The 22564-nt window shown below is 41.2% G+C and overlaps 1 protein-coding gene across 2 annotated transcripts; it reads right to left on the bottom strand.

Moving 5' to 3' along the window:
• Positions 1-2511: 2511 nt before the first annotated feature.
• SAMD13 (sterile alpha motif domain containing 13) lies at positions 2512-15688 on the bottom strand. Of its 2 annotated transcripts, none has more exons than XM_085303491.1 (4): positions 15548-15688; positions 13556-13640; positions 9292-9403; positions 2512-3677 (listed from the first exon to the last, which is right to left on the bottom strand). In XM_085303491.1, exons 1-4 carry the CDS (start codon positions 15669-15671, stop codon positions 3534-3536), a joined length of 465 nt encoding a protein of 154 aa, XP_085159617.1. In that variant the 5' UTR covers positions 15672-15688; the 3' UTR covers positions 2512-3533. The 2 variants fall into 2 exon arrangements, with proteins under 2 accessions (XP_085159617.1, XP_085159618.1); XM_085303492.1 differs by lacking the exon at positions 15548-15688 and adding an exon at positions 15116-15255.
• Between the last annotated feature and the right edge of the window lie 6876 nt (positions 15689-22564).

Below are 22564 nucleotides of genomic sequence, written 5' to 3'. Positions count from 1 at the left end.
ACTACTTCCTTACATCAAAACTAATGCATACCAATACATATTTCACACCTATTGTACCAAAAAAGAAATACTGTAGTGCTTTTGAATCAATTTGAAAAACATTATACAGATTCGGATAGACAAGCACTAGCAGTATTAGGAGAGGGGCAAGGCAGGAAGAGGGAACAGGAACTTGGCTGCATCTCTGCTCTTGTGCTGACCTACAGCAGGTCAGGGAAGCTGACTGCTGCTTTGCTCCATAAAGCTGCCTCCAAATATTGCTCCAGGAGAGGGGAGGCCCCTCTCTGAAGTGCTCATTCAGAGTAAAAACAAGGAGGCCARCAGTACTGAGACTGTCCTCACTCTCATACCCCAAATCTGCTGGGCAGTTGGACAGCTGGCAGCTTAAACATCACCTAAAGCACAGGGATGCAGGGATGGCTTTTAAGGAAAAGGCAATCTCCCAACTGCAGTGTTAAGGACACATTTTAAATTGGAGTCCTGAATGGCTCTGCGCATATCAGAACTGCAGCATTGACACAGTATCCAGTAATGCCCACTAGCTTCCTCATGCTTCCTCATCTCAACAGCAGCTGTGTTTTCTGCAAGAGGAATGGTAGCTAAAAATAACCTGGTTTTGACTTCCTCTTTCAAAACATTCAATCTGTTTTTAAAAGACTCTCTCTTTTTTTTTTTTTTTTTTTTCTCTTCCCAGAAGCAGCAAGGAGAATGTAACGGACAAAACCAGGCTGGTCACCTGCACAAAGAGAATGGCAGCATTAGAAAGCTCATGTAACAGTAGGAAACCACAAAGAAGATCAGAGACAGCAGAAAAAAAAATTACTTCTGTCTGTATAACATCCTCCAAATTCCCTTTCAGGCTTACACTGAGCTTTCTGTTATGCCTCTACTTGTATGAACTACTTAGTGGTGTTGATCAAAAGAGGAATACAATCTGGATGTTTTTAAATTCAATTCATTTGCTTACTAAAACATGGTAAAAAGAAAGTGCAGTGCTCAGTAATTACCAGATGAGTCCTTACAGCTATACAGTGGAGGTTTTTACTTCTGATGGAATATTTTACTTATACTTTTGTATCATTCATAGATTTACAAAATGTGTCTCTATCACTCCAAACGCAAATGGAGAAAAAGGGACTATTCAATTCATCTTTCAGTAATGCAGTCCTAAGCAATCTACTCCAGCAATGCCAGGAATACAGGGCTGGTAGGGAGCTACTGACTACTGCAGGCAGCTGCTTCACATAATCCTTTTCATAAACAGAACCAGTTCTATATTAAAATATTTAGTAGTTTAATGTACAATTTTTCAATTGCAGCCTGTAACTAGTCAGATACAGATTGTACCTGAAAACTCTCCAGACAAAGATGACAGTCTCTGTTTGAATCAAGCTTTCCAGAAGATCCCTGCTCCCAGCAGGTATCCCTGGATGCTACAAAGCTATAAATAAAAAAGCTGTAAGAAGAATAGACTATGAAATACAAACCTGCTGCTAATAGATTGATACCTAAAAATGAATACAGTACAAGGCACAGTGAAAAAAGCAGTGAATATGTCCCTGCCTTCTACCCTGTGTCTCARATTCCAAATAGTGTACAATACAGTGTAAAGTTTAGAATCTACACGAGAAAACAGCATACAGTGTAAAGTTTAGCAATTATACAAGAAAGCACACTGATGTACAGTTTAYGTATTATGCAGCTCACTGTGAGCTTTACCCACAGTCCAGCTATGCTATTAATGTGGTTTCACCTCCTCTCAAATCTCAACACAAGAAATGAGCAATTCCCCTGGCACTGTAGCATCCACAGCCTCCTTGCACTTGACCAAGCCAGCAGTGAAGGCACCATCCAGACAGGATCACAGAAGCTTCTGCTTCTTCTCACTGAATCCTATCGCTTTGCCCCCATCCGGCTGACAGTGCTGCACTCTCTTCTCCCTTCTTAGCTAAATCCCCTCACCATCTCCTCCCATCCCATTTCCACATTCACCACAYTTCTGCTTGTTCGCTACTTCCCAGTTCCTCTGCTCAGCTTCACTGACGCAACCCCATGCTGCAGTTTCAGGGGTCATCACAAAGCTCCCTGGGTCAGAGATGATGGTGAGTCTGGAGAGTGCTTAGCACTATCTGTGGGATACTTCCCAGCCGCTTTGGGGTAATTCACCCTGCTATACCAGGGCCAGCACAGGACCTCTCCACCACTGGGAGCTCTAGAGGGGGTAAGAGAAGCACAGGTGTTACTGGCGAACTGTGACCAGGGCTTCAGATTCTCACCTTCAGCACTGCCTAAGCAAAAGCAAAAGGAAAAAACAATTGAATCTTTAAATTCTTGGCAAAGCGTGTTAGAAGTAACCACAAGAACATAGGATATTAAGTAAGTTTTGGTACCTTTTTAATAGGAAAATGGAGGAGAAAAAGAAAAGAAAAGAAAAGAAAAGAAAGAGGGGGAGCCTCTGATACTCTGCAATAAAGAAACAGAGAAAGTAAAAAAAAAAGCTGTAAAGTAAACTGAATCCAAACATAAGCAATGTTTTATTGGGATATAGCAAGCAACCTATCAAATAGGAAACTGGTACAAACAGACTGAACAAGACTCTCTTTTAACAGAGATGTATGATGACAAGACAGCTTCTTTCAGTTTTTTAAAACAAGTATTCAAATCGTAAGTAAAGCATCAAAAAAAAGATCAGTTGTTACAACACTATGACAGACAATAATATTAAAAATGTGCAGAATTTTACTCTTTTTACAAATTTCTGCATGTTAGAAAACAGTTATTATAAATTAAAAAAAGAATAAAATGAAGTTTTTTGTTTTGCTAAGCAACACAAACTTTTAAAAACCAACTATACTTTACATAGAACTACTATTAAAAACAGGTGGAAACAAGCTGAAAATTTAAGGGACAGCAAAAAATACACAATCCAGTTTCACCTGTCAGCAACGCCTTCTGCTATCGAAGGGGTTATGTTAGTTTATGTACAGCTTTAAACATTGCAGCATACCACAAGTAAACCTTAATAAGGTCAAAAATAGGACCCTCTGCAAAAAAGGGTGAGTTGGCAAGTCTCAGTCTCATCCCAAAATTATAAGCAGTAATAATTTCGGTAGGTCTTTGATGTACACCAGAACATACTTTTATTCATTTCTCTCTCCCAAAGATGCATGTAAACTTTATTTTTGTTCTCTTTTTGGTATTTTAACTCATGAAAAAAGAATATATCTGGCTCAAAAATGAGAATGACCATACTTCCCTTTTGTTCTGGATACAGTGATGTAGCTATCTCAATACGCTTACTGACAAATCCTAAAAGAGAAAATTGTTATGCACCATGAAAAAAATACACACCACCTCTCTCAGTTCAGACTTAGTATATATTATATTGCCAGCTCTATCCAATAGGATATATATCATTGTAATTTGGTTTAAATTCTTAACAGATATATTCTCTCTTTACAAAGTTCCATTACATGAAACCAAATTGCTTATTTATTGTTTGAGGCACAACATGACCCCAATTAGACAATTCGCTATAAAGAGTTGTTCTTTAGATGTTGTGTCTGTAGAGGTTTTACGTGATATTCATAGATTTTCAGCGCAGGCCCCAGTTTTAATGAAAGTCCAGTCAGTACATCATTTCTTGTCATCAACAGCAATGATTTGCCATCAATCTCCTGTAAGAAGAATTAAAGAATTGATGAAGACAATGCAGAAATTAACAGGTGAGAACAGTAATGCAACAAATGGAAGATCATTACAGAGGATCAATGAAAAAATAAATAGTAGCATTTATTTTTCTGAAACTATGTTTTAATTGTTAAATTCTTCTAGTAGTCTGATTTTCAAGTGCTCATCTGTGCTAAGGCACAAATACTACTTAGTCAAGCACAAAACCCGAAGCTACCTCACTTCAAAATTCTTTCCTTTTAAATCTGTTCCAAATTAATAGGTACATGTGTGCAGATTGTCTACTTTTCCATCATAAAAGGAAAGATGTTCTTGGGAAGAAGGCAGTGAACTGCATATCAGAAGAATTACTATTGACGGCAATGTGCAAGTTTGGACTAGTCTTGTCATGATTTGCTAACAACTTTAGGTGCCTGCTTTAAAAGGCTACCCTTCACATGTCTCCGTGGGAAAAAAAGAAAAAAAAAAAGGGATTTCTACAATCAGAAATTTTAAAAGAAATCTGCCTTGAACTTAACCCTCTGGAGGAACTTTTCCTCCTCCACTGACAATGAAAGAGGCTAAGAGGAGCGACTTTCAAGTGCGATTCTCAACACCCCCTACCTGTTTGTGCTTAAAATTCCACCTTTAAATCATTGATAATACACTTTTTCTCTCAGACTCTGGCTTTCTGATCTACTTAGATTAGAAATCCTGTCAGCTTTGGGGAGTTTTCCACCTTAAAACCTTGTCATACTGTTGCAAATCAACTSTAAGTGATTTTTTCAAGGTCAAAAAGCAAGAGAAAAAATATGCATTTCTCAGCTTCTACCTAATTTTAAGACATGGGACTGTCCTTGTCTTTACACAGCTCTGCAGCTCAATCATACTATACTATCACAAAAACATGAGCTACACCTACAGAACAGTGCATCACTTAGTGTGTCACAGCTCCCAAGGTCACCACACCCCAAGAAAGTACATAGTCTTATGGTATTCTCCTGCACTGGGCTTCATCTTGTTCCTTTTTTTTTAATTTATTTATTTTTTTTTTTTTAAAAAAAAAGTTTTTTAATAAAACATGCAAACACAATTTTGAGTTTGGTAGCAATAGCCAACAACTGATTCAGCTGCTTGCATATATGGTTGTTGTCCATCACAATATAGTTAACTATCAAACTATAATTTGTATTTTTATAAGCATTATAATATTATTATAAATATATTTTTTAAAGCATTATATATAAACATCCCACATCAATTTATTCCACTGCAGTATCTTCTTTACAACTATTAAATGTTGTCTTGCAAATGTCCCAGATCACCCTAATACAAGGGAGACTTATTACAGTTTAGCATTAATTTGCCCAAAGTGAGTTCTATCATTTGATATGATTTATAAATACAAACTGCATGAAAAAAACATAATATCATCAAAGATCAACTGAGAGTTGAATTGCTTTAAAGTCTTATCAGATATGACTGTTAATCTCTCACATAAAGCACAACATAACTTAGCATTTCTAAAAAAAATATTTTCAGTAATGTTTTACCCGGTTATAAGAGATGCCTCCTTCCAGTTACTGTTGAGAATGTTAATAATTAGAAACAGTTTATATTCTCTCTCTTCCACTTGTCACAATTCTTTTTGTGGGAATTCTGACACCATTGACTATTTTGCTCATTCTTATGACTGATCTAAAGTTGCCTTTTCCAATGCTGTTCAGTGATGGAATGAAGGATGAAGAACAGCTCCAACTTGGTGGGAACCAAAGTAAATCCAGTGCCTGGAATGGGAGAAACTCCAAAACCAGGAAAAGTGTATCTATTCCTTTCCTTTCTCCTTCCTCCACAGGATTCCCCATGTATTCTAGAAGAGTTAGGAACTAGGTGATATAAGGCTTTCAATGAATAGAAGACTGATTCTCTCTAAACACATATGGGTGCAGATGACTGAATATGAATTCAGAATTCAAGTGTGTTACATCTTTGTGTCTATCATAAGCTCTATCTCTTTTTTCCACCTTTACTTCTAGATCTTTTTGCTTTTCCATGTAAACCTGCTTCCATAGATTTGTCAGTCATTTCATATTTTTGGCATCAGACAAGGCTTCATATGCTTTAGTGACTTCTGTGAATTTCTTCTCTGCTACTTCTGTTTTCTGGATTTTTTGTGAGGATGGAACTTCAATGACAGCTTTCAGTATGCCTTTTTTGTATCATCTGCAAAGGCACTCCTAGAGCCTTACACTAATTCCTCATAGTCCCAGAAGGGTCTCAGTGCCTGCACTCCACTATGCTGCAGCTCTGCTAGAAGGTGGCAGCAGACACCAGCTGGTGTCCAACCCCAGCTTTCCTGCTCACTGAGGACAACCATTTGCAGGGAGCTTTTGTGACACAACAGTGAGGCCACTGAACCACTAACAGGTTCCTTTGACTCACTGATGTACTGCAATACTACTGGTKAAGAAGCTGTGCCAGTAGTAATGCTAGCATGTCTTGAGGCAAAGCAAATGGCTTCAGTCTTAGAGTGAGCTGTGACCTTGCATGCTACCAAGGCTGGTACAAAAACCTCAGCAATGTACTTGGCAGACAACAGTTCTTTGAAGACGCTCACACCCTCATCCCTCATCTATTCTGCCTCTCTCTTCAGTTGTCCTGTATCCTCAACTCCTTGGATCAGCTGGAAAGAGTTGCTTGATGAAATTTTGGTTTTCATAATTGGGCGATACCTTCTTTTAGTTGAATCTGTTTTCATCGGAAAGATCTTTGGTCTTGCTGACATCATTGGAACTCCAAGAAGGAAATACAATCATCATCATCACCTACCAGCATTTATAATACAGTTTTAAAAAACATTCTATAGTCCTTAAAATGTTTTCTCTAAGTAAGAAATATTCAAGTCTTACAAGATTATTGAGCTATTTGCTTTGGGAAAAAGAGTATCCATTTATTCAGAATTTATTTAAAGAATGCGTGGATTGAGTTACTGTTACGTAAATGCTAAATGTAACAATAGATCTCATGACTGCATTCTGGACGACAGGGAAACCATTCTGCTACCTCTGCTGAAGCTGTTCAGTGGAAAACAATTTCCCACAACATTGTAGATGAAATGGGATACCTTCCCTTGGTATTTACAAATCCATTCACCTTCCAGTCCGCTTTGGGGGAGCAGCAAACCAAACGAATTTAAGTCTCTGACGCCTGAGCAAGCTGCTGAAGAAAGAGTAGGGAAATTCAGACAGCCACAGCTTCAGTTGTGTGCTCTGTGACTCCACACACAGGGGGTGGCTACCAGTTCAAAGTGAACCAGGCAGCATTGCCACATCCAGAGACTTTCTGAGATCCTGGTAATATTTATCTGAAGTACATAGAGTTAAAACTAGTGGCTTCTAAGCAGTGTAGAGGAAATGGAGAAAATGACTGGTAAGAGGTTAGGACAGGGTTTCAGTCTGGGCTCTTTCCTGGTGCAGACTTTGGGCAGAGTTAGGATGGAGAACCAAATAGTAGCTGCTCTCAATGCCACTGAGGGAATCGAGGGGGAAAAAAGTGGCAATAATTTCCGCTGTAAGGAGTGTCTGCCCCATGTCTCCTGGCCATATCTTGGCAGCAATTGTCAGCCTCTCTCTCTTTAAAGATCACGTATCAAGTGACATTGGCAGTGAAAGCTCAGCCACATTTCTGCCCAYGGCAGCTTACTGCCTGCCCTCCTAGCAGAGACCAGGCAGCAGATTGCTGAAAAGAACCTTACTTCAGCTTCCCCCCAAAGCCACTAGCCCTCATTGCAAAATACTAATAAAATCTGTACACTCCACTTCTATGCTGTCTTCCATTAGGCTGCTGCAAATTGCTTTGTCAAAACTCATGTATTAGCCTCACCTTTCTGCTACAGTATCAGTAGTAATTACTGCAGTATTATTGACAAGCCAGCTGAGGTGCAGAGAGATTAAGATATTTGATGAAAGTCAGAGGTATCTATCAGCGTATAGAAAAAAAAGCCCAGAATCCTCAATTTTTTTTGGCCTGTGTTTTTCTTAAGACACTCTTCCGGTGTTGTTGAAGAGACGTGAATGCTGATATTAAGGAATGAAGATGAGTAAACAACAAAAAACAGTCTAGAGTGTATTCAAATTCTGAAAAATTAGCAGCAGCTGCAGGAAGAGCTTCTCCCTGCACCCATCCAGAGAATTACCCATAACAGGCTTTTTATCCACTAGGACAAAGAGCTAAATTTAGATACTGTCTTACACTCATCAGTTACAATCAGATCTAGTTTCACTGTCCAGGTGCTGAGGGTCAGCAAGATTAACCTGACCAAGAGGCTGACTTTATTTCACTTTAGATGCACTGTTTTCCTGCAGAGCTGCCAATAACTTGCACTGGCTCAGCACCTTGAAAGGTCAGGTCACCTATTTTGGTTACAAAATACAAGTGTTGGCAACGAATTTCCTTGTTCTCACATGCAAACTTATGGACTTATCAGAGAAGATGCTGGAGTGAAAGATCTGGAGACATAAGCTCCTTCTCTGTGGAAGAGCACGGTAGGCCAAGTAAGCAAAACCACCCTATCCTGCCCCACTAACACACTTCACCCATGGGCTGGTAATCCAGTCACAAGGAGCCATACAATTGTTAAAGCTCCTTGCTGACTGAAACTGCCAGAAAAATCTATCCATTAGCATCAGATATAATGGAAACCACATTTGTTACACTGAGATAAACAGAGACCGCACTCGTGCACATGGGCTGTTAAAACTATCCCTGATGTCTGCACCACAAAGGCTACATTTGAAGCAGCAACTTGTGAAAAAAGGTGTGTTTCAGCCATCATTTTCTCTGGAAGGCAGTTTACAGCAGCCCCTTTAATTGACTTTTCTCTGGTAACATTACTTTGTCAAGCAAAGGCAGATAGGAGAAATTTTTCACAGAAAACAGGGCTGCTTTMTCCAGTTCATAATTTCTCCTCAGCTCACAGATATGCTGCAGGAAACAGACTCTCCAGATCTTATTCAGGCTTAAAAGCACCAACACAATCTTTTGCCTTCCTCCCACAAGACCCAAAAAGGAACGCCTGACCTTTCTTCTCAAGAGTCCTGCAAACACGTTGCTCCTGTGCAAGAAAAGATATTTTCCCCCTTATCATCAACTTCCCCTCTTCCTGTTTGCTTGCACTGTCAAGCCAATGGGACACAGCAGCCTTTTTTCATCCTAGGTCTTCGAAAGTAAATTGCTTCTTAGGATCCCAGGATTTTATAAACTCATGAGTGTATTTGCATAGTGCACTTAAGAAGAGAACTACCATCCTCATCTTAAACAACAAAACAGTGGAACTGAATGGCTTGTATAGTCTGAGACTAAGCCAGAAAATCTGTTTAGGCTCCTCAGCTTTCAGATGAGTGCTTTAAACACATACTCCATTTTCATCCCACTATCCACATCTTGTGGAGCAATGTTGTTACTAAAAGATCAAAACAGTCTCAAGGATTTTCACCCCCCTAACAGTAATTTTCACAACACTTTACTACCTACTAACTGAATAATCAGATCCATTGCAAAAATGTGCAGTGTGAGAAGGTGGTGGCAGTCAAAGGGTGAATGCATGTTTCCTAACAGATTTACCTGTTCTTGAAAAGCATTGGCTTGTTCTTCAAATCCCGCTGTTCTGAAGTAATTCACAACATCAATAACAGCCCAGTCAGCAGGGTCTGGAGGTCTCCCGTTCTCTACTGAACTGCAAAATGCAAATACAGATGAATAATCACTAAGTATGTGCAGACTATGTGCAGTTGCTTCTTTGTGCACAACCCACGTACATCCTTTCCCTTTCCATTTCTCCAGGGAAAGTATCCTTCGAGATCTCCAAGACAGAACAGTCACTCCTGTTTTCTTCCATTTCAAAGACCTGACATGGGGACCACTGAGATACCTCTCTTCAGAAAAGAGGAAAATATAGGAATCTTCACATCAGTCAAATGTAATCAGTCACGACCTTCACCTGTGGAGTGGCTGCCTTTGCCATGTCTGAGATACCAAAACCCAGACTTGAGACCTCTGTTTTCAACCACCAAATACTTATAAAGAATAGCAGTGTGTGGCTTAGTCTTTTCCAAGATGACATAATACTTCTTTGTAACATTGGTAGGAACTATTGGAAACCACTTTTACCTTGTAAAACAGAAAAACAAAACCACCATTGACTGCACCAATAGCTCTAAATAAAACCTATTCCAAAATTGCTTTTGGACTCATCTTTGGACAAATCTATGGACTTTTTAAAAAGCTATTAATCCTGGAAAGCAGCTGTTAAACACAATCAGAATAAATTCCTTCTGATTGTCCTCAGGCAATTGCTTTCCACAGTAACAGAAACAACTAAACATCCATATTGCTATCCTTATGCTCAACCTTCCATTTTGCTATCTCAGATAACCTTTGCGTATCTGCAAATTCTTGGTGAAAAATACATACAGTGAAACTTGACTGCCTTTCCTGCAGCAATTTAGAGGCATGAAGAGCAAGATACATTTCAAAATATACAACTTTTAGAACATGCTTCTCCAACTAGAGGTCTCATTTCACCTTCAAGTTCATCCTGAATATTTTCCACTGTCATGCATGCTTAACTGTAACACTAATGATGAAATAACAAATGTGTACATAGCAGGGCAGATGCCAGAGTCCTATCCATTTCAGGCCCTGAAGTTTAAACATAGGACCTTGATTTTCAGTAGCAATAGCTGGAGAACAAACACACGTAATATTCTCCTGACAGCATCTTTCTTCCTGCTCTTCGAATTTTTCTTTTCTAACCACCATCACCTCAACATGTGTTGGCTTGGCTTAGTAAATGGCTGCCCTAAAGCAACAATGGCAGGTCACTAGGATTCAGAAAAACGTAATTAAGTATGTCTTCAGCAAAACATCTGAGTGAATCAAGGGCCCATCACTTTTAACCAGCCCATGATGAGAAGGGGGCAGAATCACAGATAGTACCTCAAGTCACTTCATTTCAACAACATCCCAACTACTATGAGTAAGCTGATCCTGTGATGGAGGACTCACGAACACAGTGATTTTCACTTCTCCCCTGACTCTTAGGGGATACCTTTGAATATGGCAAGAAAATTGTTGCTCTACAGACTCATATGGCAACCTAGATTTCATACTTTATGCTGCAATTGCCCTTCTAAAAGCTGTTATTTTCATTTATCTCTAAAATATAAACATATTCGAGAGCAATGAGCTAGGGACTAGAGTTTCTTACTCATCAAGTAATACCTTACTTTATGAACTGCTTCACTGACTGCAATTACAGAAATAGGTAACACTCTACAGAACTGAATATCTGACTCTCGCTTATCAGAGCTGCACTTATTTTTTAAATCAAAAATATGCCTTTCAATTTTTGGTGTTGCGTATATTCTGAGGCTTAAAAAGTAAAATGTGCTATGAACCACAAAAAACCTATACATACTTATTGAAGTAGCGTTTGAAGAATCACGTTTAAATCTTTGCATAAGATATGCATTCCTAAGACATACACTATCATTTTGAATGTCTCATCTCCTACTTAAAAACAAAAAACCCCAACAACTCAGCATTAAAAAACACAATAAATCTTAAAGATGTTGAACCTTATTTAATTTATCCTAAACAGCAAATAAAAGATTCAATCTGTATATATATATATATATATATATTTTGCTTACTTTCCAAAGTGTTTTAATCTCAAGCTAATTATGGTCCCAAACCCTCCCTTTCACAATTTTGTATTTTACTTCAAGTTTATTGGTTCTTCACGTAGCTCTTGTAGTACAAGGAAATACAATGACTGGTCCAGCCCCATCCCAGACCCAACTGCAATGACTTCACAGGTTCTGCTATAGATTAATCCCAGGAAATAACTAAAAGTTCCTGCCTCAAGCAATAGCATCATGCTCAGCCTCAAGTGGAGTCAATTTCCACAGCTACAGCTGCAAGGGCAGACTCAAGGACATGTGACAGACTTTCGGAAACTGGCTGGATTTTAACCCATCTATGCACACAGATGGTGTTCGGACTTCTAGACTTTGACAGTCTCCTTGCCTTGCTGCTGCATACAGCTACTCTTCAGACAAGGAAACTGAATTTAGAAGAGCCATGGCTTAACCATGCACCAGACATCCTGAATGTTGTAAAACCTTAAGAGGGCTGGCATCTTAGGCTGTACAACCGGATACCAGATGCCCTGATTATGAATAGATTTGGCTTGTCTACTTTTCACCACTGTCCCTGTGCCTTTATTGCCATCATGTGGTAGGATATAGCTGTGAACAAACAGATCTTATCCAAGCTATTTATAACCACTTCAAGAAAGTGCCAAATACTTGCTTTGCAGACATGTGCACTTACATATTGCATGCATTCATTTTGAAACCACAGCTTCAGTTCAGTTTAATTACAGTCCCCATCAGCCTTAAAAGGCCACCTTCACAATTAGTAGTTGAGCCTTTATCACCTAAGCCTCAGGGGAAAATAATTAAATATAAGCTGCGAGTTTTTCCCTGTTTCCCTCCCATGGAGTCTCCATTGTAGAAGAAAGACTGCTAATTGAGGGTGGCTTCTGAGGGACATATATGGTATAATTTATGTGTATTCACTGACTAGGCAAATGCATTTTATATTAGTGTGGTGTAACCAATGACTCAAGTGGAGGGGGAACATACCGATTTTAATGGCTGTCATCAGATCTTTTGATCCTGTGTCATAATCAGGTGCTTCATCACCATCCTAAAGCAACTATAATTTTTATTATTGTTTATATTACTCTACCACCCAGGGGTCTAGGCATTACCAAGTTTTCTTGTAAAGCTCATGGCAAAGAAATCTGAAGGAGAAGCACAAGATGCAGTTTTGCAGAAGCGTTGCAGTCCAAGAGGAGATACTAGGAACTCTCCAGCTCCTCTCTTTGTATTATATATCAGCACAGCATCTATAACCCTTAGAGATGTAATGCTCATTTTTTTCACATCAGAGCCCCACTTCTTGGGTCTCAGGATTACTTAGGATTGCTGCTCCTAATCTAAGCACTGCTGATCTTCAGGGATACAGAAACTTCTCCAAAAACAGTTTCTCCCCCTTAGCAAGCAGTTCATCACACTGAAGAGTATCGTAGGGCAATGCATACCATGTGGAGCTTTGTCTTATTTCCACTCCAGCAGTTTAGGGCTTCTTCAGCAAACAGTTTAGAATACCTGTTTCAGAGAAGAACTGACATGAAAGACGTACACTGCTGCTACTACTTCTTAGCTCTGGATGGCAGGGCAGTCACCAGGGAAAGATACCTGTCTTTCTTTAAAAAGAGACAGAGAGAGGGGAGACTTCGACACAGGACATTTCCTCCCACTTGGAACTGCTTCTGCAAAAAGCACTAGCTGGAAGTATAAAGACCCTTAAACTCCTCAAGCACCACTTGCTTTCTTGCTTCCACTTTGCAAGCCCTTCCTGAGGAGTTTCATCTCTTCAGTCCAACTGAATGGTGAAAGGAACTTCCCTCACATCAKCAGGCAGCTGAGTGGAGGTGGACTATTGCTTACAATACTACTTACTTTACTCTCTGGTTGAAAGGCTAAGTCAAAGGAGACACTCCAACTTAGGCTTCAAGCTTCTGCATCTCTCAATTACTATACAGCCCTCCCACATACCCCTCTTTAATCAATTCGGTGCCCAAGACTCTTCTATTTTGAAGTTGAAATATAATAAAGGGAATTGAGAACAGGGAAACTTTGAAACAAGCCAAGATGGAGGCACCAACCCTTGCCAACTACATAAAGTCAGTCAAAGAAAAACTAAAATCCAATTCCATGTTCTGTTCACAAAAACTAAACACTATGGATTCACTTACTTTTTGACATCCAGAGAGCCATTTTCCTTGTTTTCCATGTCAACAGTTAGCATGGGGAGGACAGAGGTTTCTTTTACTTCAACAACTAATCAATAAGGAGGAAAAAAAAAAAAGCTGCATTTAATTATCAGCAGTATGAAAACAGCAACATAATACAATAGAAACAGGCATTCTACAGAGACACAAGCATATTTCCACCTGAGAGCAAAAGTGCAATCACAGACTGATTTCTTCAGAAGCCTGGCAAGGCTGATAATAGCTGATAATAGCTATTAAAACAGGAAAAGCTGAACTGCGTTTCAAACACAAGAAATGCTTCATGCCTGAAAATCAAGGATGGTAAAGTTAATTTTGATCCTTTGGTAAACTAAAAACTTTAACCTAAACTGTATATTCACACTCACACAGGGAGAGAAAAGGAAAGAAAGACTGACATACTATACATATATAGTCACATACCAAGTGGGCTCATTGTACCTCCAGTCACCCTATTATACTAAGGATCCCAAATAGATGTACGATCTTATCCCTGGTGAGATTCTGAAAACTGTATTCCTGTTTTAAAAATTGGGAAGCTGAGGTACAGATGAGCAAAATGATTTATACACAAGTCACAAAAAGCCGGTAAGCAGAGTTACAAATTGAGCCCCAAACTCCTGAGGCCTAAATCAGTACTTTATCCATAAGGCCATCCTTCCTGCACTATACCTCTTCTATAGGTATACTGAATTCAGCAGAGGAAAGGCGTCAATGAGCATGGGGAAAAAAAAATCCAATTTGTTTCCCTATTCGTAGTGTGCTGGACTATTTCTACTACAGAGTTTTTTCTACCGCTTCATGGAATACGCAGAAATGATCCAGGCCTTTTTGTTGCTGTTGCTCTTAAATAAGTCATTCCTACTTCACAGAACACTAAGCAACTGACCAAGGACTCAGGATGTTTTTGCTGTAGCATTAATGGATGCCAGAAATGTCATACAGCTCTGGGAAGTCCAGAATAGGGAAATCATGCTCTTCAGCTAAAGTTTACAGAAATAGATGATGACAATAATAACATATAATACTGCTGTTTTTTTTTTTTTTTTTTTTTTAAGGGGACCATTCATTATACAGTTATCAGCATGTAAAACACCAAAACCAACAGCTACAAACTAATCAAAAGGGCATTTCTTCAGTACTGTTCACCAAATAACTCAATGCATTCTTCCAAACCACTTCTTAGTTCACCTGAGGTGGCTGCAAAATGACAACTGCCACAACCTATTTGCAAAGCGTTCTCCTCGATACCGCGAAACCAAACGCAAAGGCGACACCGAGCTCTCGTGCGGGGTATTGTCGGCGAAGCCCGCAGCCCCACACCGCCACCCCAACTTGGGGGGCAGCGCCGGCGCCCAGCGCTCCCCCTCTCCCCCAGCGGGCGAGGAAACGGCTCCCTCGGGGACTGTGTGACACACGTTCACCATTTTACAAGCATCTCAGAAACCATTCGCCAGGCAGCATTACACCACACTGTCATTTTTTTGGCTGGGGGTGGGGGGAAAGTAAGACAGAAAAACCTACCTACAAGCAACTAAACCAAAGCATTGCTACCCGCGGCTCCGGAGCGGCGGAGCCCCCGGCCCCCGCCCCCCCCGCCGGCAGCGGGGCGCTCCGAGGCGGCTCAGTTTGACACCGGGCAGCAGCCCCGCCTGGCTCCCGGCCCGCGTGACGCGGGCGCCACACACGGCCCGCACCAACCGCCGCCCGCGTCATGGCGGCCGTTTTAAAGGCGCAGCGCGGCGCCGCCTCGCCGCCGCCGGGTGCCCGCGCCTGCCGCGCGGGAGCCATTTGCCACCGGCGCGCTGACAGGGCCCGGCGCGGGGGGTCCCCCCCTGCCCCTCCAGCAGCAGCCGTTAGGAAGGGCACCGGGCAAGTTTGCTCGGGCTGGGCATGGCGGCGGGGGAGCGGGCTCGAACAGCTGCGGAGGATCGGGCTCCTTGCAGCAGTATTTACCTGTGGGAAGAGCTCCCGAGGGCAGAGTTTTCGCCGTTTCTTTGTTGGAAAGGCTGCCCGCCAGGAGAGCTGCAAATCCTCCTGTACCGCGCTGCAAGAGAGTAGCGCTCAATGCAAGATTCATGACCTGAGTTTCTTGGGACCTCCTTGTAAACATTTCTACTCCTCCTACCAAATGGGATGTATTTAGTAAGAGTGAGTTTTTTTTTTTTTTTNACGGCAACCACTTTCAAAGTATAAAGTAACTTATAGCAGGAAATCTTTAAAGCAAAGTGAGAAATAGAAACAACCAGATCTGGAAGAACTGATAAAAGTATAAAAGTCACATAAAATTAATTTCTGAAATGAGCTCATCAACTTACAAGTGACACTTGGCTTTCTTCGAAATGACCCTTTTGGGTTCAGGATGGCAGAAAGGAGGATTGAGTAAGGGCACCACAGCTGTGCCACAGCAGGGACCACACAAAGAGGAGATGGAGACAGCAATTCCCCGGGACGGATTATGGCTCTTATTCACATAAGCGTTATATCTTATTTCACAAATAGGCTCCCAGATATCCATGGGTTGTCTTTTACACTGAGGTACAACTCACAGCACCCGTGAAGTCTGGCCCACCCAGAAAAAAATGTAGTCATTGCGGATTAAAACAAATTTTGGCAGTTTTCTCCAGCAATTTCTCCTCCCTCCTCCCCCCTTTCTGTATTAAACTTTTTTAAATTACTACTTCCAATTTTCCATTGATTTAAGACATTTTCTAATTGTACAAAACCATTATGTAGGTAATATGCCATTAGCAGTAGGAAAATTAAACAGTAACAAATAACACATCCTGTTCTCTCTGCACAAATGCTTTGCAAACTTCCCTTCTGTGTCTTAGTCACAGTTCAGAGGGACTGTAATGCTCCTTTTAGGCATCCTTAATAGCCTGAATTAGTACAGATTGGTGGAATGTGTAACTTACAGAAGTATTTCTAAGACAAACCACTCAAAATTACACCCTTCTAGTTCAATGTGAGACCAGGTTAGCCATCTCAGGGAGACATAACTACCTACTTGGGGATTCATACCAAATGAGCTAGTGACCTCAGCCTCATTTCTGCAGGAAAGTCATGACTTCAGGAAACAGCTCCCACAGCTGGCACTGGCAGGAGGAGTATGCGGTGCAGGGCTGTCCCAGGCACTGCATAGCTGTCTCACACTACAAGCAGCTTACACATCCTGGCTGCACAATGATAGAAGCATTTACAGGACTGCTACCTGTCTTGAGAACAGAGGTTGAAGTGACCAAGCTCCTAACTCAAACTCTTAAGTTACAAACACTAAAATTGCAGGAAAAAGTGTAGTTTTGTGCAAAGRGGACTGTTGACAAGGCTTCACTGATTATTTCATTTTGCCTAACTTACATGCTGGTAAATGAATAACCAAAGCTCACAGAAAAATGCAAATAATACAATTTGAACATGCATTAAATACGAGTGCTGATAACTGATGGCAGTGGGAGTCTTCACTGCTTTGGATTTTAAATAAATGCAGATAAACAAATGCAGATGCACACTAAAGAAAATCCTCTTTACTTAACATCCCAAAACATGCTGTAAAATAAGCTGCACAMGGAAATTCTTTTTTGTTTCTCCAGAAATAAATAGCCTAAATGAGGACATACTGAATTTTCTGCATCAGCTGGTTTCTAACTTTGGTAATGAACTGACATTTGAGGATACAAATATAAGCCAGCTATTTTACTCACACTCGCTCATTCCTTCCATCATGTTCTCCAATTAATCCTYAGAGTATTTAAAATAAGGCTCATACAGTATGTGCATTCTTTCTAAAAGATCTTGGAACAGTAGAGATAGAAATTTTAAGAAAATGAGCTGTGGAAAACTTCAATGTGGAGTATGATCTATAGYTTGTATTTTCATTCAGTTTTGCAATAAGGTCATTCAATTAGAATGAGATTATGTCTGCAGAGAGATAAAGCAGGAAAGTGACATAGACTTCTGACTATTTGCATCCTGCTTCTGGCAAAAAGGATTTCTCAGGTTGTGCAAGGAACAAACTGAAACCCAAGCTTGGAAATCCAGTTTGAGGGATCAACCCCGGATRTTCCTGAATTTCTTCTATTACTAAAGATGAAACATGTAGAAATCAGTGCAGATTCTGGACAYTAATGGATCATTTCTGAGTATTAGAAAATGCCAATTTTCTACTGACAAGTTTTCTTTGTCCCTAAAGTAACAGCAGTATGTGAAGATGAAACACACTGCACAAGGCAAAGGGAGGCGTAGCATCCTGCCAGCTGAACAGCAAGACACTAGAATTCAGCTCTCTGTGAGCAAGATAAAGGCAAACACCTTTCTTCTTCCCACGTCCTGGGTAAAAACATGGATAAATACACTTTGACATGGAAAGTCAAGTAACAGCACAATATAGCACTTTTTCCTCTGTAATTTTGTTTTCCTACCTAAGCTCCTCTGCCTAAAGAGACAAGCTTTATATAGTAGAACGGGTTATATTGATTTATAAAAATATATTCTATTTTTTTGTSAGTAACGAACGAATGTTTTAGAGTCATGCTCGAGGCAAAAGCAAGTCCTAGATCCTCACATGGCGGGCGCCGGAGGCTGAGAGGACGCCGCTGAGAGGRGGTCGCGCGCCCGCGGGGCGCCGCTCTGCGCGGGCGGCGGCAGTAACGGCCGGCCGCAGGGGGCGGGGCGCCCCGCCCGCGCGCGGCCCCGCCCCGGGCCGCCTCCCCCCGCCAATGGCAGCCGGCGTGGCAGCCGCGGGGCGTGCTGGGAGCTGTAGTGCGGGGGCGGCAGGGCCGTGCCCAGGGCGGCTCGCCTCGTCTCAAGGGCGCTGGTTGTGAGGAGCCCCCGACGGGACTTTTAAAACGAGCTAGTCGCTCCTGCCCACTGAAATAGTTAGGAGCGTGGAATAAACGCTGGGAGGCGCTTTGGCTCTAGGAGCGCGGGATTGTGCTGAGGTGTCTGTCCAGGGAGACATTTCGGCTGCTCGCGCTGGTTCTCCTCATGGGCCCCGTTCACTCCTGAGGAGCGGTAGCCAAAGAGGGCGGAAAGATTTCACCTGAGCGCCATTAGAAGACAAAAATTCCCAGCTCCTCTTCAAGTGCAGCACCACAGGGGAGTCAGAGCCACTGGGCGCTGAAGAAATCACTGGGGATTCAGTGGTTTGGGGAGGGAGGATTATGTCTTTTTAAGTCACTCCTATCACAGGATGTTGACTGGAGCTTGACGCTGACACTGGTTCATGATGAGAGTTTGCCCCCAAATTGAATTAATTTATAGCTATTTCCAAACTMTTAGTAACAACATTTACCTAAAAAGTTCTTCGCATCATTTCCTTCCTATGAGTACAGGACTAAAAAGGGACCTTCCGGGCTACGGAGTTTGATCTCCTGCTGTCACAGACAAACATGTCATGCAGTTGCTGTTGCATCGTTATCTAGAGCTGATCTTGAGCCTGCAAGAATTCTTACCCCACTTCTCCAGTCAGAAAGGCCAAATCAAGTCCCCTTTACTGGTGGTCAAGAACTTCTACTTTACAACTGGAAAATATARAGACTGTTTATACCTATTTGTTCTTGTAGTAATATTGTAATAATTGTTTCCTCTCCATTTGTCTAGTATTTACATGCTTTTATAGACTGAGTTATTTGAATGATCTTAGCGCTTTTACATTCTCTTTGTGATATAAGCTCTCCACTCCCTGAACTCATTCCCCATTCCTCTTTCCTGTAAATTGACCTTTCAGGAGCAGATGTTTGGAGCTGCACCCTAGGGTCTTACAAGTACCACGTGCCCTCCTGCACTCTCAGCTCTAAATACCCCTTGGGTCCAGACTGCCCTTGTCTTTTATCACACCCATATTGCACTGGAAGCATTTAGTCATCCTGAGATCAGTGAATAGCCCAGRGTCATCTTCTTTCACAGTCACTGCCAACTGCTGAACACCCAGAAAGATGAGAAATCCCTGCTACTGGCCCCGATCATGTCTTTCCAACACCCTTCTCTGTTCCCGGCAAACTCTCCTTCCTCAGCTGGGGACAAAGCTCCAGTTCCTACTTTCTTTCCAGTTCGTTTGAAAGGAATTTTGCCACTTACCTTGATCTGTAGCATCAACAGCTAAATATTGATTGTCCTGCTGCTCTTTCTTCCCTCCCTGGGCTTTCTTGGAGGGTGTTCCCAGCAAGATACTCCAGTCCTCTGACTGAATCCAGCAACAAAGCTTATCACTCAGATTCCTCTGTTGGCAAGAAAGRTCACCTGAAAGCTGTGCTGCATCTTCTTCACGGTCCCTTTCTAACCTGCCAGGGTTTTCTGCATGACTGAGCACTGTGACATTGCTCTGAAATTCTGTATAAAGCCTAGCCAAAAGGCCAAAGCCAGCAATGGTGTAAAGGAGGTGTGGGGGGAAGGTAGGCAGAAAACCTGTGCAAGAAAACAGTAGAGTGACTTGTTTCATTTCTAGAGCACTTAATTAAATGCATGTTTAAGTACTAAGTCATAGCACAAGGGCCAGTCAGCCTCAATTTATATTCCATGCAGTGAATTGGGTAGATTCTTACAATGTGTGTTTTTTTTTAAAATAATAATAATAATAAAAAGATCCCATAAGGGTGCAGGAAGTCTTGCAAGAGCTCTGTCGTTTAGAATCAGAGGGTTAAAAGCTCTGCAGGTGCAGAGTGCTGAATCAGCAACACAGCTCCCCTTGCTGCAAGGCTGGTGGGGAGGAGCGTCACTGGGGCTGACTGACAGGACAGTAATTGACAGGAGGGCACAGCCCCCGTTTTGGCTTGGTGGAGGGTCCCTCAGAACTTGTTGATTGTTTTTATTCACATCACATGAATTTCAATGGAAACAAAGTTGAGCAGGCATCAGTAAGAACCTCCTTTTTACAGGTCTTTAAATTGTAAAAGAAAAATAATGGGTAGGAGGAGGTTGAATTAGACAATTGTGTTAAGTTACATAGTCTGCTTTTCCTGTTTTGTACTGGTTTTGTTACTATATTGAACTGGAGCATTCTTAGAGATGGACAAGGAGTATTGGCTTTTGGGTGCTTTCTAATAAAGGTCTCGCACTTCCACTAGCTGCGCTTTGGGGGATTTACAACTGGCTTCTCTCTCGGAAACTGTGCTCCCGCTGGCTGCTGTGTGATGCAGCATTATAAAAGGCTTGTCCCTTCACTGAGTTAGAGCTTTTTAACTCTGTCCTCGCAGTTTATGAGCCCATTCTTCAAATGCCTGTCTTTAGTATGTTAAGATCCTTTTCAAACAACAAGCAATATTTAGTCTCTTTGAGAACATATGAATCTCCAATAAAATGACCAGAATTGCACATTCTTCATATCAGGCTAAAAATGAATGTGTACAGAAACTTACTACAATGCAAGGGCAGCGATAGGTTTCTGCTCTTTTTTCCTGTGGTTTCCCAGACTGAACTACTTAAGCAAATCTTCCTTGCATTTGAATTATATCCACTTCACTTAGAATTTCCTGCCCTACTTACTTTGCTCTGCTCGTTGTTATTATGGTAATTTGTCCCATATTTAATAAAGCTACTGTCCAGATTTAAACCCTAGTTATCTTAAACTTATATTTCAAAAAATTGTATTTGTACAATTCATAAATTGTACAATTTATTCTGCCCATACTACCAGTAAGAACTGCTATTTGCCTAGCTAGTGATAATGTAGCAAGAAGTTTTTAAAAATATTTGTATGAGAGACCAACAGTGTAAAACAGAATACAGCTTAATAAAATCTTTTATATAAATATAGGTCAGAGATAACCCAGTGAAATAGCTGTTAAATTTGTGGGAAATCTGAAAAGGTAGCAGCTTGACTATATGAAATGAAGCGAATGAAAATGTTCAACATGCTTGTACACACAAAACCACAAAACTAGTGATAGGCAGGAGGAGAAACAGTCAATAAAAGCAATCAGAAATTTCATCTATATTTTAAAGACTCCATCAACATATTGGTGCTAGGTTTTTCTTCACTTTGCTGGTAAGTTATGTGTTCTAAGAGGAATGATCCCAGCCGAGACTGATCTTACGGACTCCTCCTTCTGGCTATCAACAATGCTTTGGTGGCTTTTTGAGCAGCAACACCATAATCAATAATGAATAATCACCAGAAAACCATTAAAATCCTAATTCTGAAACAAAGGAGACCGAATAATTCACTTGGTGACTAGTACTGACAATGTAAGTTACAAATCCATTAGCTGCAACGGAAGCAGAAACATAAGATTCCTGCTGGACAGTTTTCCCCTGCAGTGGTCTTAGTCAGCTCCACGCACTTCTGTTGATCCTTCTCATTCTCAAGATAATGTTTGCAGTGGAAAGGCTGCCATCCCTTTAATAACAAGACAAGCCTGACTGCAAAATTTACTGCAGGTATCTGGCCAGTCTTGCATATGAGCTTTTACTTCCCTGGACACTGTACTTCAGAACTGAGCCAGTAAAATACCCTGTGAAAGCACATACACCTACAAGTCTGCACAGTAGTCATGGAGCATCTTTCCACGAAGCAGAAGAGACCCCACTTGGGTAGAGAGAACACCTGCCACAGGTACTCGATTCACAAGCTGGAAAATACTTCCTGGAGGGACAACCCAAAATAATTCATGATAGAAAGAGGTCTTATTCCTAAAGATTCTAATTTATACCCAATTTTTGCCATAGGTAGGACAGACATTTATTTTCCTCAGTAGCCATCTTTCAGCAGCAAAATGCTCCAGACCATTTGGGTTTAGCTCTTCTTTGTTTTCAACCTGGAGACATTCATTAAGAGCCTTTTCCATATGTGCTTGCTAAAATTTCTCCTGGATCCTAACACAGGCTTTCCAAGTGCTGTAGATTTTCCCTTAAAAGCATTATTGAAACATTCTTGTATCACTTTCCCGTCAAGATGCTTTGACTTAGAAGTCGAAATCAATAAGATACAGGACCTTGTATAGTTTCAGTAAGGAAAAGAGGCAATGAGGCTCATCC

The sequence above is a fragment of the Rhea americana genome, unplaced genomic scaffold (genome assembly GCF_003343005.1).
Source record: "Rhea americana isolate MKP2758 unplaced genomic scaffold, rheAme1 scaffold_2, whole genome shotgun sequence".
NCBI classification, from domain to species: domain Eukaryota; kingdom Metazoa; phylum Chordata; class Aves; order Rheiformes; family Rheidae; genus Rhea; species Rhea americana.
The sequence above is the reverse complement of the archived record's forward strand: the minus strand, read 5'-3'. Positions and strand labels throughout refer to the sequence as shown.

Excerpts from the sequence above, each read along its gene's own strand:
- SAMD13 (XM_085303491.1), bottom strand. The coding sequence starts at position 15,671 with ATGAATCTTGCATTGAGCGCTACTCTCTTGCAGCGCGGTACAGGAGGA. Across the intron at positions 9,404-13,555 it reads GGCTCTCTGGATGTCAAAAA|TTCAGTAGAGAACGGGAGAC; the intron begins GTAAGTGAATCC and ends TGCATTTTGCAG. Across the intron at positions 3,678-9,291 it reads CCAATGCTTTTCAAGAACAG|GAGATTGATGGCAAATCATT; the intron begins GTAAATCTGTTA and ends TTCTTCTTACAG.